Raw genomic sequence first — 16,789 nt, forward strand, 5'->3', positions numbered from 1 at the left:
AAATAAAGAATATGGGACGTAGTGTTATTTACATGTTTTTAGGGCTTACGCTCTGGGTGGCTCGCTATTTACAAGACAGCAGGTTCCACCCTTCCCTTCTGCTTTAGGTTTGAGACAAGGCCAAGCTCTCCATCTGACTTCATATGACTGTGGTCTAGTTCAGATTAGTATTTGTCACCACTCTTCACAGCAAACAGGAATGCAGCAGACTAGGGGAAGAGAAGAGGGGGGAATGGGGAAGGAAGGGGGGTAAAACTAATCTAAGGGACACAGATTAGACTGTTGAAGGTAAACATACCTGAGACAGTCAACAGTGAAATATGGAGACTGCATAGCAGTCAGATGCTCACAGTTGAATTTTAGAGAACAGCTGAAGGAAAGAGCATTTTAGAATTCTCAAAATATTTGCTACCACCAGAAGAAAAAGTCATTCAGTAAGGCATTATTATGCTCCCTCTCTGAAGATGTTTTGCAGAACTCTAAGCTTCTTAGAAGCTAATGGGACATCTGGCTGAAAGATGACAGATCATAAATACTTTTCAAATAAATTAAGACATGGTTTCACAGAAGAGAAAAACAATCATTCAGGACAAATGAAGCAATGTAACACACATTTCTAAAAGCTAAAAAATGACATTCTATCAATATGAAAAATATTAACAAAAAATATTAACAAAAATATTAACAAAAAATAATGATAATGAGAAATTTTAAAGATCATGTAAACAACACTTTTTTCCCCTTTATGAATATAGAACATAAACTCTTATGGGCCAGACATTGTTTTAATGGCTTTACATGTATAAACCATCTAACAACCTTATGGAATTTTCTAAAGCAGAGGAAACTGAGGCATGGCAAGGTTAAATACTAAGCTGGTAAATGATGAATGTGAGACTTGAACCCAGACAGCCTGGCTCCATCCTGCATACACTGTGATAAATCATGAAAGGGAAGAAACAAATCTCTCAGTAAAGTTTTGCAATGGGAACAATACTGGGTATTTCCAAATTACTAAATACGTGATGTGATTTCTGATGTTAATATCACTGGTGGGCTATTTCAGTTACAGTTAATAGGTAAAATCTGAGGAAAGGAGCAAGTGATCCTTGGCTCTGTTGTTGTGATCTCTAAGATTTAGAACAGAATTAAATTACACTGTACAGCCATTTCTATTTTTCTATGCTGAAAATGTAAGGTTATAATGCTCATCATGCTATTAAGTTATTGATTTCGACCGACGATTTCCCTTGAGAATTGATTAGAACGTGGGAGAAGATTGAGTTTTTTTGGAAGAACCTTTATTGTTACATTTACATGAGCTCATCTTGCAGTAGCTGATGTCCTGACTTTCTATTCCAGCCGGGCTTTCTTATCAGTTAGCTAGTGTTAACTGTAGGCTACATCACACTGTTAAGTAGTATTGATGTGCTTGAGCTGTGGAACAGAAATCTTTTTCCCACCAGGTAAACAATAGCAATTAAATGGAATTTGGGTTAGAAGGGAAATAATTTTCCCATCACTTCGCCCCATCAGCATAAACCCTAACACTCCAAGAAGCCACAGGGTTTAGTGCGGGCTTTGGTGATGCACCACTCAGCATAATCTGGTTGCCAAGAGGCTGTGCCTCCAGCTTGTACTGAGAAAGATCATCCACATCCTTTCAAGGGAGATATATTACAAAAGTGAATCCAAACAGATTGAGTGGCTAGATTAAATAAAATAGGCGAATGTGGCTGGCAAAAGGAAATATCTCCCCTCTGAAAAGCATGGCTTTGGCATCAGGCGGTCCTGAGTTGGAACTCAGCTTCACAGTTTACAAGCTGTGATCACTGGTGAGTTGCTGAACCTCTGTCAGCTTTGGTTTCCTCTCCTTTAAAAGAACTGTTAAAAGCATTAAGTAGTTGTAATATGTCTAGCACGATGTGTGACACGTAATAGGAGCTCAATAAATTATTTTTAAGTGAAAAGCTACTTCTCAACAAACTCAATGATTGGACAAAGGATGTGAATAAAATATTTTTGAGAACTCGTAACTAATTAAGACATTCTTTTTCATTAATCAAAAATCCATTTTGGAAGTCTGAATCCTTATTATTCAATTTCTGAATAATGACTAATTTGAATTATTCTTTTTTTTTAAAATCATCACTATTTTTTTTTAAGATTTTATTTATTTGAGAGAGAGAATGAGAGAGAGAGAGAGAGAGAGCACATAAGAGGGGGGAGGGTCAGAGGGAGAAGCAGACTCCCTGCTCAGCAGGGAGCCTGATGCGGGACTCGATCCCAGGACTCCAGGATCATGACCTGAGCCGAAGGCAGTCGCTTAACCAACTGAGCCACCCAGGCACCCTGAATTATTCTTAATTGAGTAAACAATGAGGTTATTCAATGTGCTTAGTTTTTAAAATGAAAGTCATTTTGATCCTCATCACTCTCAAAAGCAAGCCAAGACTGATTCCATAGTAGTTCCTCAAATTTAGGAGACGAGTTTCTGATTTTGAGGATAATTTTGGCCAAAGATCAGAGAAATCCCTTCTACTTGCAGGCACTAAACTAGAAATGTTCCTAGCTCCAAGAATCATACATTAGTCAGAAGGGTTACTCAGTAAGGTCTCTTTTACCCTTTACTCATGATAAAATTAAATAACATATTAACAGCACGGAATCCCAGCCTTTTACTAGTGACATATCTTTCCTTAGAGTGTTTCACATGCCTTTGTACTGGTGACATGCATACTCCCAATCTTAAAAAGGGTGGAAGGAAACAAATTTGACTATGTTAAAGATCAGGGGAAATAACCTGGTCATTGCTTCTTCCCTGGAAAGGGAATGTCTAGATTCACTCTCTCCAATATGGTAGCTACTAGTCATAGGTGGCTATATACATTTAAATTTAAATTAATTAAAGTAAAATAATTTAGTTTTCTCAGTCACATTAGCCACATTTCAAGTGTTCAAGAGTCACATATGGCTAGTAACTACCATACTACACAATGCATATATAATATACAGTTTCCATCATCTCCTTAAGTTCTGTCAGGAAGCATTGTTAAATGATTGACAGTAAAGGTATCCAATTATACTTTTTCTTTCTCATTGAGCATACTCAGATACAGGCTTCCTCTTTTATTTTCTTATTCTTTTTTTTTTTACGATTTTATTTATTTGTCAGAGAGAGAGAGAGAGAGCACAGGCAGGGGGAGTTACAGGCAGAGAGAGAAGCAGCCTTCCCGCTGAGCAGGGAGACTGACGCAGGACTGGATCCCAGGACCCTGGCATCATGACCTGAGCCGAAGGCAGATGCTTAACTGACTAAGCCATCCAGGAATCCCTTATTTTCTCTTATTCTTTAAGAAGTTTGTAAAAAAATACTTTGAGCCCAAAATGTAAGACCAGAGACCATCTTGTACCTTTACTCCCATCCTTGTTTTGACTTACTTCATGGGAATGGAATCGCTCCAACCTCGTAGTCCCATGTTCTCAATTTCATAAAGGAATGAAGCATGGCCACCTGACAGTGATCTCAGCTTGTTGAAGCAAACTTGATTGCCCAAGGGTTAACCGACACATTCCATCTCTCAAGTATTTCTATTAGCCAATTGAATATATGCTAATTAGAATAGCTATTCAGGAAAGGACAGGCTGAAACTGAAGCCAGGCAGTAGGCAACGAGATGGCTCTTTTCTTTCTTACTGCTCCTGTTTGGAATCTCTTGGATTTTGCCATTTCCCTTCCCTCATGATACCAATCCCATCTTATTTATGCTTCCTTCCTTGTTATTTGTCAGTGTGCATCCTAATGGTGGGATTAGTGATGCCACCTGGCAAGGAGAAAATACACTTTTCATGAGGGCTCAGAAGCCCGTCTCTCCTCCCTAGAAGACTTATCAAGGCTGAGAAAATGTTGGTCCTTTGTGCCCCAAGCCAGGGCTATTCCTTCATTACCCCGTACCTACATCCTATTTACTACACCTCAACTCAGTCAGAAAAAGCACAGCATAGCCTGAAGCTGCATATTCTTTTGTGGTATACACAATCCTGTATGAAAAGATTTATGATTACCTCAAGGAATAGAGGGGGGAAAAGGGGTACCTTTTCTATTTCCACTTTTCCCACCATCACGAATAAAATTCCCAACCAATCTGGAAAGGATTACATAAGAAACTGTGGGTGTTTATAATGTTGAATTCTGTTCCACAGTAAACCTTCAAGAAGAGACTCTCTGCTTGGCAAAGTAAGTAAGAGTAAAGAGAGGCAGGCCGATCAAAGTTGAAGCCCAGTAGAAGAAAAGAGGGTGGAAAAAGGAACCAGTTGGCTCCCAGGTTACAGACATACCCAATGGAGACTTGCAGGTCTCTTAGCCATTCATTTACCCAACTTTCTCCTTGTCTTCAACCAAGTCTTGCTTTTACCATCTGTACCTCATCCTGTTAGGGTCCCTGCCCCAGTGACCGAAACCACAACTTACGACTTGATTCTCTTCCTACACATTGTTTATGTTCTTAGCCTCCAAAGTGAAATTATGAATGCGTTTTCCCAGAGAGACATTAGTTGGTTCAATAAATTTAGGTCTCAGGAGATCATGAGCTGTAATGTGGTGAAGTGATTATTTGGGAGCAAGAACAGAAGAAGCAAGGGCTCACTGAGGAGACTATTTCAAAAGTCCAGGCAAGAGATGATAAAGGCTTTGGTCAGGGAGGTAGTAATGAAATGAATGGGAAAAAGTAGATGGATTCAGGAGAAACCTTCCAGTAAAGCTGACAGGACTGACTTTAAGTAGGGAGTGAGGGGAAAAAAAAAAGAGAGAGAGAAATGGGGGAGATGATAACTGACATTCATTGAATGGGAAATATTACAAAACACAGAGAAAAGACCTCTCTGGGTGCCAGAGATGGGCGGGTAGCGATGAAGAGCATTGGTTTTACTAAGTGAAGTACTACATCCAAATGGAAATATTAAGTAGGTAGTTGGATATAGAGCTCTGGGCTTCAGAGAACTGGGCTGGGGACATTAATTTGGTGGCTTTTAGCATACAGACAGTATATAAAGCCATGGAATCAGATGAGATCATGCAGAAAGAGAGAATAAAATAAGGAGGGCACTGGCCCTGTTACATTTAAGGTTAAGGTCTATCTAACACTGCATTATGGGTTATATAGAATTTTTAGACTAGCCGGGTAGACTACTTAATGTGTGTAATAGAGAGTATGCATTTCAAATTATAAGGAATAGGAAGAAAACACTTCTGTGAACACAAGATTTCTTCATGTGAGGAACTGCCAGCATTAACAAAGGGTTATACTGGTAGATTACTGGGACACTTTGAAAAAATTTCGTTATATATAAAAGGGAACGAATCTTACTCTTTGACAACTGTAGCTAGCTGGTTATTTATCTGGATTGCTTAGAAACAACAGACCAGAGTTTTCTAAAAAGTCTGATGTGATATTTCTACCTAGTTTACTTCATTTTATAGAACTGCTGCTGACCTGCCAATTTTTGATAAAAAGTGTAAAAGTTTTTTCCCTGCTTTCTGAGACAAAAAAGAGAAACGTGTAAGAAAAATAAAATACGTGTTGCTTAGCTTTAGCAATCGCAAAGCTCATGAACATAAAAAATATTGGTTTGCCTATAAGGTTATAACATAGAATGAATTTTAAAGAATAGCTCACTGAGACAATAAGTAAAACTGTACTAATTGAATCATTGTCTAACATGTTTATAATTTAAATTAAACATTTACATTTGGGGCAGTTATGGAAAGCAGGCGAAAAGAAAGATACAAACAGAACACAGGAAAAATGTTTCAAAGAAGGTAGTGCCTTCCGCAGTGTCCAGCAGATACTAACATTTTACAGAACAGTACCAACACAGAAGAGCAAAAACTCAAAACGCATTACTTATAGGTCTTGCCACAAGGAATTTTCTATAATCTGTCTCCGTATCTGAGCTGTGTTGAAGTCGGTAATTTGTACATTCCGTGGCTTCAGATTTTTCTTTTTAAATCAGCTCCCAGACTTCTGAGAACTGAATGCTTGCCAGGACTGAGTCAAGTTTTCCTACCTTTTGAATGAGTTTGTTTCTTGATTTCTGTGTATTTCTCAAAAATACAAGACCAGTTTATATCACAACTGGGAGTCAGAGGTGGATTTTAAAAGCCTATCACAGATATTTCTTGGCTTCTGTGATCAGAAGGACTCTCATACCACATTGCTCTGGATGTTCCCCGACCTGACACACTCCCAAACACCTCCCTTCTCCTTTCAACCACAACCCCAGCTGGGCCCTCTGAGTCTTTTACTCTCGATCACAGAATCCTGCGTGTACAATCTCTTCTCCCAACTTTCTTCCTCCTTTCTTTTTGTAACTGAAACTGATGGACCAGGACCAGTGAGTTTAATACTTACCCTACGGCCCTCTCAATGGAAGGTTGTTTCTTACTCTTATGGCCAGGCACCTCTTCGAACCATAAGAAATTATTTCACACATCATTTTTCAGATGTGCTTCCTGATTCACACTCTTAGAAGATTTTCTAAATTGGGGTAGCACATTTCTATCAATTGAGCACCACTCGAGTTGCTATGATGTAGTGATTTAGTCATTCCAGTAGCGTTTGGAAGTACAGAATTCACTTTAGAGCATTTAGAAGTTTTGTTGAGTCATAGAAGGCTGGTTACCGTTTCATGAGAGGCTAACTTTCCTACAGAACCCTCATTTAGAAATACAGCAGTTTTGGCTAATCCTTTAAATTAGCAGTCAGAATCTACTAGCTCGGAATTAGTTGACTTATTATATTACAAGTTCAGTGATTGGTTGCTTGACTGAGATTTATTGTATTACAAATGCAATGATCGATTGCTTGATTGATTTAATTATTTATGAATTCACAATTATACAGGAAGTCCACACTACAGGCTAGGCACCATGGAATGCCCTCAAGACACAATAAACCCAAAACAGGTGGGTTCTCCCTTTATGAGGAAGGATTGTATACAAAAATAAGAACACAAATTATTAATTAAAATGACAATTATAAAAACATTAAAAAATAAAACCAAATATTTAAAAAATAAAATAAAAATGACAGTGCAAAATATTATTTACTTCTATAAGTACTCCACAGGGAAAGCCGAGTATGAAATGTGCAGGGTCGGGGGAGGTAAAATTTAAAGGGAATCAACTTGTGGAGAACGGATGCTTCTGAGAAAAAGAAAACCAAAAACTAGAGGATAGCAAAGAACATTTTACCAGCGTTTTTCCTTCTGTTTATATAGCAATGATTGATGCCCAAGCAGCCCCTGCATTGTGGCAGATTAGGTGTATGAAAATGTGTTTATTTTTCAATTAAATAAAGGGAACAGTTTTAGTTTTGCCTGGCTTAAAACAATTCTGGCAGTCACAGCTGGGAGTTCTCATATAGTTTCTGCCCACTTAATATCATGCTGGTGGTGATGCTACAAGTAAGTGGCCCATGGACTCCGAACACATTGGCTTTCTGCTTCTTGTTAGTAGAGTCTTTGGATCCACAGTAGAGTTGTTTGCCAGTATGTAAATAGAAGCCTTGGAGCCGAGTGCTTTGATCTGACTCTCCTTTTTCTCTTTGGAGTTTTAGAAATATTTTCCAGGTTTTTATATATGGCTTTTTTTTTTTTCTTGTTCAGGATTTAATATGCAAAAGCTATATTTTTAAGTAAGTGAATAGATAATTCTTTTGCTTTTATTGTTCTTTAAAGCATAGATAACGTTTCCTGATTCTGTTCAGTTTAACTGCCAGATTAAAAATGAAGTTATAATTATAGATCCTTGACTCAGTGCAGAATAACACCAATCATAGGGACATTGTTCTGGTTTTGATTTCAAAGTAATCACTGAGCAAGGCTCCTCTGAATTGGAACATGAATCAGCATTTAGCAAGGCTGAGTTTAAACCTCTACTCCAGATACTGAGTGACAGAGGACTTCTAAATAGGGCACTGCTTGTTCATAGTTTTAGGTATCTGTGATTTACTTGGCTTTGTTAGACAATAGGGGCTTTGGTTCAGTTATATTTTTAAAATTCCTTAAAATAAATCAAAGAGTGTTCCCATTTTGGATGTGGATTAGTATGGTGGAGGAAATGAAGAATTTACAAGTGCCGAGTGTCCAGGGATTATGCACTGCGGGCTCTGTGCTGGATTGCCTTGATTAATATTCTTTTGGTTGCACAGAATAGAAACTGGCTCTGGCTGGCTTAGAGGAAAAAAGTAAGTGGTGTTGGCATACTGGAAGAATATTTGGGTATCTCATCGAATCCAGGACTCAGGCAAAGCAGGGATCAGGGGACTTCTGACCTCAGAAGTTCCTGTGTCTGTCTCCCTACATAAAGTAGTTGAAGGGCCTCACTAGATGATTCTTCACAGGAGGCCCAGTGGGGTCCGGTCTTCACTTGTGGATCAATCAAGGTCAGAGGGGCTGGATAATACCGTTTAACCAATTGTTTGTGGGCAGTCACACCTGTATTTTGTGGGCCATTCCCAGAGAAAGGGGAATTATTGTGAACTGGTGGCCACGCTAGTAAGGTCTACTGTATGGAGCATTTTAAAAGCCTAATTCAATTTTCACAAAAAGCCTATAAAAATCACTATTTCTACCTCACATAAAGAAAACGGAGACTCAAATTGGTTAGGCAACTTTCCCAACATTCCACAGTTAGAATGTGGCAGAGCCAGAACTCCAACTAGGTTTTTAAGGGGGGGTAGTCTTCTTAAGATTAAAATATAGTGAGGAGAGTACATGAAGTAGAGTTCCAGATATCTTCTCATAGAGAGAATACCGGCTATCTCCAGTGTACTAGAAAGAGTAAAACTCCGTGTTGAAAGCTGTGGGTTGAATTCCAACTCCACCTGGTCATCGTGGGCAAGTAAACACCTCTCCACTAATAAATGTGGATATATCATCTCCTTCACTAGATACTGTAACTTTATAGGGTCACTGGAATAACATGTGAAAATACTTGGCACAAAGAAGATACTCATTTGGGGGGAGGGAGAACTTTTCTATTAATGAACCTCAAGGATGCTATTAAAAATGGAATCACAGTTTAAAAATGGCTTTATCATTCCAAAAATCTAACTGCTGTCTTACTCTCAGCCTTTCAAATGGTGCCTTATACACTTAAAAATAAAAGTAGAAAATGCTACATAAAAAGAGTTAAGAAAATCATACAATAGGCAAAGAAAGTTTTAGACACAAAACATTTGACTACTTTTCTTTGAGACTCTGGGCTCACATTTCAGGGAAGAACTCTCACCTTTAGTCACGGCACAATATTTAAGCATTTAATTCTCTCAGCGAATATGGCCTGAGATGGTCTAAGTAAGTCCTTTTGATAACCAGAGAAAAAAAGAATAGTTCTCAATGAGATCTATAACTTGAACATCATTGAAACAGATAATCAGCTAATTCAGTTTGGAAGGATTAATGTATTCAAATAGTCAATTCTTTGCCCAGATGATCGTTCTTAGTTATCTTTAAGGACAGCTCTGTGGGAAAGAAGCACCGTATAGCAATCCAAGAGTTTATAGTTGTGCTTGCTGGGTGTTCTGCAAATACTTGTAGACTGATCAGTATCAATTTGTTTTGAATTACTTCAGACAACAATTAGTTTAAGTCAACAGCAAAGCTGGAACCCCAAGTAGAAGAAAAAAATCAATTCGTGGTGGTAGGGGGTGAAAGAGAGGTGTAGAGTATTATATTTCCTTGACATTTCTACTATCTCTGGATCTTAGTCTCTCTGGATCGTAGTTTCAATGACCTTCTATGCTTCATTTTCATCTAACTCATATTTAAGTGACTTGTAAATGATAAGTATCTTATTTTAAATTCGACGACAGTCAAATGATTTTAAATATGCCTATATCATTGTGTTATTGGCTTGTTCCAGAATTAAAAGCCCTCCTCCTCTATTTACTATGCTGCATTTCAAGTGCGTGGCCTGTTTGCTTTAATTTCTTTTTTTAAATTTACAAGAGAAAACTAATTAGTTATCAACATTTAAAGATTGTTGGTAAATATTATTTTAAATGGTTAGGGGGAGGTCTATATTAAAAACATCATCATCCATGGATATAGAAATTTGAGCAAGAAAGATCTTTTAAAAAAGAGTTAATTAATTTTTTAAAAAGATTAAAAAAAGAAAACTAATAACCAAATAAGTTTTTGGAGTTCTTTTTATTACTCATTGAGAAATTCCAGAAAAGTACAAAGCTCATGGAAATAGAAGCATTTCAGAAAGCAAGACAAAATGTTTGCATACATTTTAATGACAGCATTTTAGTTTTGATGTTAAAAACCTCATGATTTTGCATTAAAGTACATTGCTCATGATTTAAGTACATTCTGAAGTACTGGGAAAGGATTTTATATCTTTTATATTTGAACTTGAATTCCTATAAATGGCTAAGTTATATTACCTTTCTAGAGATTAAGTTCACGATACGATTAGTAAGAAAAATGATTTTATTGATTTATAGTGACTTTGAAGAATAGAAACAGGAAAATAAGCATATATCACACACATACCCCTTTAGGCAGTACATCAGATCAAAGCTGAATTAATATAATAATGTTCAGTATTTTTAATTGCTACCGATGAAAATACATAGATCCTACTACAGAAAAGGGGTCTGGTAATATCAGAATGACTCTTTGTCGTATCAGTGTTTTATATCGAAGTTACATAGACAAATAAGTGATGTTGAAGTCCATGCTGTTTCTATCCTCAAAATCAAATAAATGTATGATTACCTTATAGAATCTTATCAAGAGTCACTGTGAAGCAATAAGTAAAGATATTTACTATTTTTGCCAAATACAATATAATAGGCCACAAGAGGCTATGAAGTTTAATTAGGTTTTTGGTAATGTGGCAATTTTCAGCAGCTTTTGGGTCACATCATACTTTCCGTTGCTGCTACTACAACAACTCCTGATCCTAAGAAAATGACAGTAAACGTAAAGGAGAAAACAAAAGAAAATAAATTAGATCTCGTGATAGTTCTTCTAAATATTCATTTGGTTTACCCTTGAAGTGGAAATCAATTCTCCAAGGTTTGGAAGGAAAACAAAAGCATCTTTATAATTCACAGCATGTATTTTAGAGGTCTAATGATTTATCCATTGCCAGTGGGGTTAGTTTGTCATGTTCCCTTTATTCAACGTCAACTGGTTCTGTAGCTATTAGCGCACTTAACTGTTTCTGAGCACAAGAGAGGAACAGTTCCAAACTGGACAGGCTTCTTTGGCGGATGACTTGATCAAGCTGTTGGGTTTTTGTTTTTGTTTTTGTTTTGTAAAGAGAGAGAAAAAGAGAAAAAAAATACACTTAGTTGACAGATAAGGAATATATTATGTGACTGAAGCCCACTAGAGAAACTTTTTAGATGATGATTTAGAAAATCAAATAGTGCTTTAAATTCAGAGACAACGTAGTCACTAATTCTGGCCTATAATAGCTAAAGTGAGATGATACTCATTACAATTTTAATATTGATACTGGTATTCAGTTATTGGAAAATAACATAAATTTGATCATAGTGATTTCAGAAAACAAAAAATGTAAAGATGTCAGTTCTTAATGAATATACAGACCAAATAGCCACAAAGATCATATCAATATAACAGATGTGAAAAACAAAAGAAATACACAGTACAAAAATACAGCATAATTACATCTTGCATAGAGTTTAGCAGAATAAAGGAAAAGTGAAGAGATCATGTCCTGAAGTTGAAGTTAGAGAAAGTTCTTGGGACAGGTGTACTTTAAGAAATCTTGACATTGGTGAAACTTACTTGACCTGGTCTTCCTGCTGAGTTAAGAGATTGTTTTAATGTATCAATAACAAATTAATATAGTGAACAAAAGGTTAATAATAAAAGTCATATAATAAAGAACTTTCTGGATTATTGAATACATCAAGATAAGTTTCTAACTTCCCCTTCTGCCCTAAAATATTTGCCCATGTTCCAACAGACGCATGAAAAGATGCTCAACATCACTCATTATCAGGGAAATGCAAATCAAAACCACAATGAGATATCACCTCACACCTGTCAGAATGGCTAAAATCAACAACACAAGAAAGAACAAGTGTTGGCAAGGATGTGGAGAAAAAGGAATCCTTGTGCATTCTTGGTTGGTGGGAATGCAAACTGGTGCAGCCACTCTGGAAAACAGTATAGAGGTTCCTCAAAAAGTTAAAAATAGAACAATTGCACTACTGGATATTTACCTAAAGAATACAAAAACACTAATTCAAAGGGATACATGTACCCCTATGTTTACTGCAGCATTATTTACAATAGCCAAATAATGGAAGCAGCTCTAGTGTCCATTAATAGATGAATGGCTAAAGAAGATGTGGTGTGTGTATATTTTATATATATATGTGTGTGTGTGTGTGTGTGTATATATATATATATATAAATAATGTATATAAGAATGGAATATTATTCAGCCATAAAGAAGAATGAAATCTTGCCATTTGCAATGACATGCATGGAACTAGGGAGTATAATGCTAAGTGAAATAAGTCAGAGGAAGACAAACACCATATGATTTCACACATATGTGGAATTTAAAAAACAAAACAAATGAGCAAAGGAAAAAAAATGAGAGAGAGAGAGAGAGAGAGACAAACCAAGAAACAGACTCTTAACTATAGGGAACAAACTGATGGTAACCAGAGGGGGTAGACTGGGGGATGGGTGAAATAGGTGATGGGGATTAAAGAGCTATTATAATCAATGCTGTAATGAACATACTGTGATGAGCATGGAGTAATGTATAGAATTGGTGAATCACTATATTGTACACCTGAAACTAATATAGCACTGTATGTTAACTATACTGGAATTGAAATAAAAAATAAAAAATCAACTTACCCATGGTATAAAAATAACCAATGACAACACATTGCCTATAGCTACAGAACAATGAAGAAACTTAAAAAAAAAGCCAAGTAAATTCCATCTCACAGTATAAACCTGTCATACTTATGTAAAAGTTGACATAATCTTTCCACAAACTTTCCCCAACATAAAAGAAAAAAAAATCCAAACCAGAATTCTGTTAAATTCCACTTCTATAATCCACTGATATTCAAAATGACTGAAAAAACTGAAAGTTTAAAATGTTGAAATATCCTAAAAATTAGTTCATAAAAAATGCATTTAGCAAAATGCACATGTAAAAAACTGAACACCAGTAAGACTCCTTTCAATTCTAACAGCTTGGGATTTTAATATACATACAGAAATAGGATTTCTGCTTATCCTTTTTCCTCTTTTTTTCCCTTCTTCTCTCAGATGACACCTTCAGGGGAATATATGCTTTTGCTTCCACATGTCTATTAAACAAGACAGTTCATTACAACATAAACCTGAAGTGAGCAGAGATCTTGTCTGTCCTGCTGACTACAGTACCCCAGCATCTAGAAGAGCGTCTGGTACATGCTAGACACTTGATAAATATTTGCTGAGGTTGAATGAATCAAGAAGCCTTAAACCAAGCAGAGCAAAGCGATCTACCAGGAAATGACAGATCCATGTTTAATTCTAAAAGTGAAAATATGCCTGACCTAATCTAAAAGATAAGTAGGAGATAAAGGTAAATTTTAGTTTTAATACATGTAAAACAAATTGAAATATGAATATTTGTAGTTTTAAAAATTTTACACTTCATCCAAATTCAAATAGTACAGAAGAAGGTACTAATATCCAGTTCCAGTCCATTCCCAGTGGTTTCTGTCCTCTTTTGGATGCTTTCAAGCGCTAAAGATGGGTTTTTAAAAACATTTGGTCCAGATCTTAGAATTGTTAACTATGGGAGGGTTCATACAATCACTTTGTTCCAGCTGCCACTACTGGAAATCTTCCCTATCTCATTTTTAAGAAATTGCTTGATTCTATTCCATGATTTATGTAGCCCCTCTCCCCATGGATAGACATGTAAGTTTGCTCCAGTTTTATCTTGTTTTTAAAGCACCAAGGAAATTAACAAGCTGAGTGCACTCCCTTCAAAAGATGTTCAAGGGTATCTCTTGGACAGATTTCAATAGGTGAAATTTCTACATCATAAGATTTGCATATTTTAAATTGTGATAGATAATACCAAACTGCTTTCCAGAGTGAGGATGCAAATATATCAGTCCCCTCTGCAGTGTATGAGGGATCAGTTTCCCCTGTTTTCTTCTTTCAAATGGTTGCATACTTTCCCCCTGTGCATTTATAATTATATATGCATATATATAAACTAGATATTTTATTATTTATTTAAAAATTATTCTATTGATAGACATTTGGATTGCTCCTAACCTTTTGCCATTATAATCAATGCTGTAATGAACATCCTTCAACATAGACCTCTGTATATCTAAGCTAGTACATCTTATAGAGATTACTTAAACCAAAGCATATGTCACCTGCAATGTTATTTCTATCATGAATCAGGTTTCCATGTAGGCAAGAATCTGTCTTGGGGTTCCCTATTCTGTTCCACTAGACAATTCACCTATCCTCACACAAATATAATGCTGGCTTAATTACTACAACTTGGTAATAAATCTTAATGTATCACATATTGACAAACATATTACCAACCATACCATCAAATATTTCAGAAGAATATAAATTAGTGAACATTTGTAATAAAATTGAATTTAAAAAGGAAGTGGTCAGACTAGAGATAGTCTGATACCCTTTTTCATACAGCACAAAAGTCAAGCAGAATTCAAAAGTGTATTATTTTGAGTTATATCAATAGGCAATAGAATATTTCTTTTGAAGCAAGGAAATTACACAATCATAAATGAGGATGGTTGTATCTGGAGTTGTATGCAGAGGATGGTGTCAGGCAGATGAGACACCTGGAGTCATTTTGGAGGGGGCTTCATGGGTGTTTTACAATTGTTTCAAAACTCATGTACACTGTATATATATCATAAATGTTAGTTTTAATAGTTCACAGTCTTCTAGAAGCCCCCTAGGATAATCAGGAGTTGTATTAAAATAAAATTTGACTGAATATCTTAGAATTTATGAATATTAGACAGAGGAGGAAACTATTCTCCTTCTGAGGGCCTATCGCACAAGCTCACATAATTAACATGTGACCTGTGATGGTTGCTAAGTGACAATAATCATCTGGATTTATGCATTCAGAATGAATATTCTATAATTTTTTAAAAGCAGGGATATATATATAAGGGTAAAAAGGTTTAATAGATTTATTTAAGCATACCAAGCACTTCTCTCTTTTTGCTTGTGGAATTAGTAGATTAGAAGATGATGGACATACTGGTTTTGGGTTTAGGCAGCTCCAAGGTTCACTTCACATCTTTCAGCATGCCTCCCCAGAACTGTCTGAAGTCAAGGATCCATTAAATCAACAGGAACTCAACACTTTAAGGAGCAATAAGGTGACACTGATCCTTTATGGGAAGGACGATAAGTTGGGCTATCACAGACCTAAACTTCCAATTTGGCGGGTCCTCCCTGGACATGATACAAAAATCATGTCTGTGAAGAGGAACACTTGAGACCTTTCTCTTATAAAGATGGCAGATTCCTCTCTCTGAAACGAGTGCATCAAGCTGATGTTCTTGGCAAATTCCTGAATTTCAACAGTTTCTGTTTTATTAGGCATTAACTTCCTATCCTTTATTGAGGCAAGAAGAATTCTGGCAAAATATTCAACTCTTTTTGCCCCTTGAAGACTGGAGCTTAGTCCTGTATTCGTGGCTTTCATTTCAAAGTAAGTCAAATATTTGTATTCTATGACTTTGTGCTGACAATATTATGTCTAGTGGTGGCAACCATTTCTGGGTATGGGATTTACAATCTCTTTCTAACAGTGTAGCTCTAACTGCTTTGTTTCCCCCTCCATTTTCTGTTGCTTCAGCTGGGAAAAAAACAAAAACAAAAACAAAAACAAAAAACAACCTGGAAATTCTGAGGTCTCTGGGCTTTATAAATCTTTCCTCTTTGCATCATCACTTCAGTTTGTATACTACTGAAAGCCATTTCAAAGCATACGACTTGCTAAAAGTTAATATTAATAAGGTTAGGAGAAAAAAAACACATGACTTCCTAGTAATTCCCTGTACTAGATTTACCTTTCCGTTAGTATTTTATGCCATAGCAAAAGCAGAAAAACATCTCTAGACCTTAGCTTTCATTTCAAAATACAATTTGATGGATGGTGAACTTATACTGGTCTGAAGAGCACAATTCAAAATCAATTACAAACAAAAATGGCTTATTTTAATAGAACTGTTAAGAACACTGTTTACATACCAGAAAATATGATACATTGTTTTTGTATATATATTTGTATATATGTATATATATTATATGTATTTTATGTGTATTATATGTATATATAAAACACTTAGTACTAATTGTGATTTCAGTATCTTTGGGGCTTCTACCAATAAGATATATAAGAGATGTGAAAGTACTAAGCTGACTTTTATCAATGTTACTTTTCCAAACTGCCCTCCACTGTATCTTAAACTATGCTTAAAAAGTCATCTAATTTTTTAAAAAAGCTGGAATGGATATCAAATTCACTGATGGAAAGTGATCCCATAAGCAAATGTTACCGGTTTAGTAATAATAAGTTTTATGGATTCCGTTTTCACATTCAGAGCTAATAAGCTCTTTCATGAGCATTGAAGAAAGGTCAAGTACAATGATCTAAAACTGTAATTATTCAGACAGATTTTCCAGTTAATATCATCATACTGGGT

The 16,789-nt window shown here is 36.0% G+C and overlaps 1 protein-coding gene across 10 annotated transcripts in view; it reads right to left on the reverse strand.

Annotated features, from left to right (window-relative positions):
• CCDC91 (coiled-coil domain containing 91) overlaps window positions 1–16,789 on the reverse strand; it is a 347,484-nt gene that overhangs the window by 26,924 nt on the left and 303,771 nt on the right. For 3 of the 10 annotated variants that reach the window (XM_064591468.1, XM_045873696.3, XM_045873694.3), the window contains one exon: window positions 10,195–11,301. The exons of the other annotated variants lie outside the window; for them this stretch is intronic. In XM_064591468.1, the coding sequence (XP_064447538.1) occupies window positions 11,191–11,301 (111 nt within the window). In that variant the 3' untranslated portion in view covers window positions 10,195–11,190. Of the gene's footprint in view, window positions 1–10,194; window positions 11,302–16,789 lie in introns of those variants that run through there. 10 annotated transcript variants of the gene reach the window in all.

The sequence above is a fragment of the Mirounga angustirostris genome, unplaced genomic scaffold (genome assembly GCF_029215605.1).
Source record: "Mirounga angustirostris isolate CCGP_5_RB_7025 unplaced genomic scaffold, mMirAng1.0.hap1 SCAF_5, whole genome shotgun sequence".
Taxonomy (NCBI): domain Eukaryota; kingdom Metazoa; phylum Chordata; class Mammalia; order Carnivora; family Phocidae; genus Mirounga; species Mirounga angustirostris.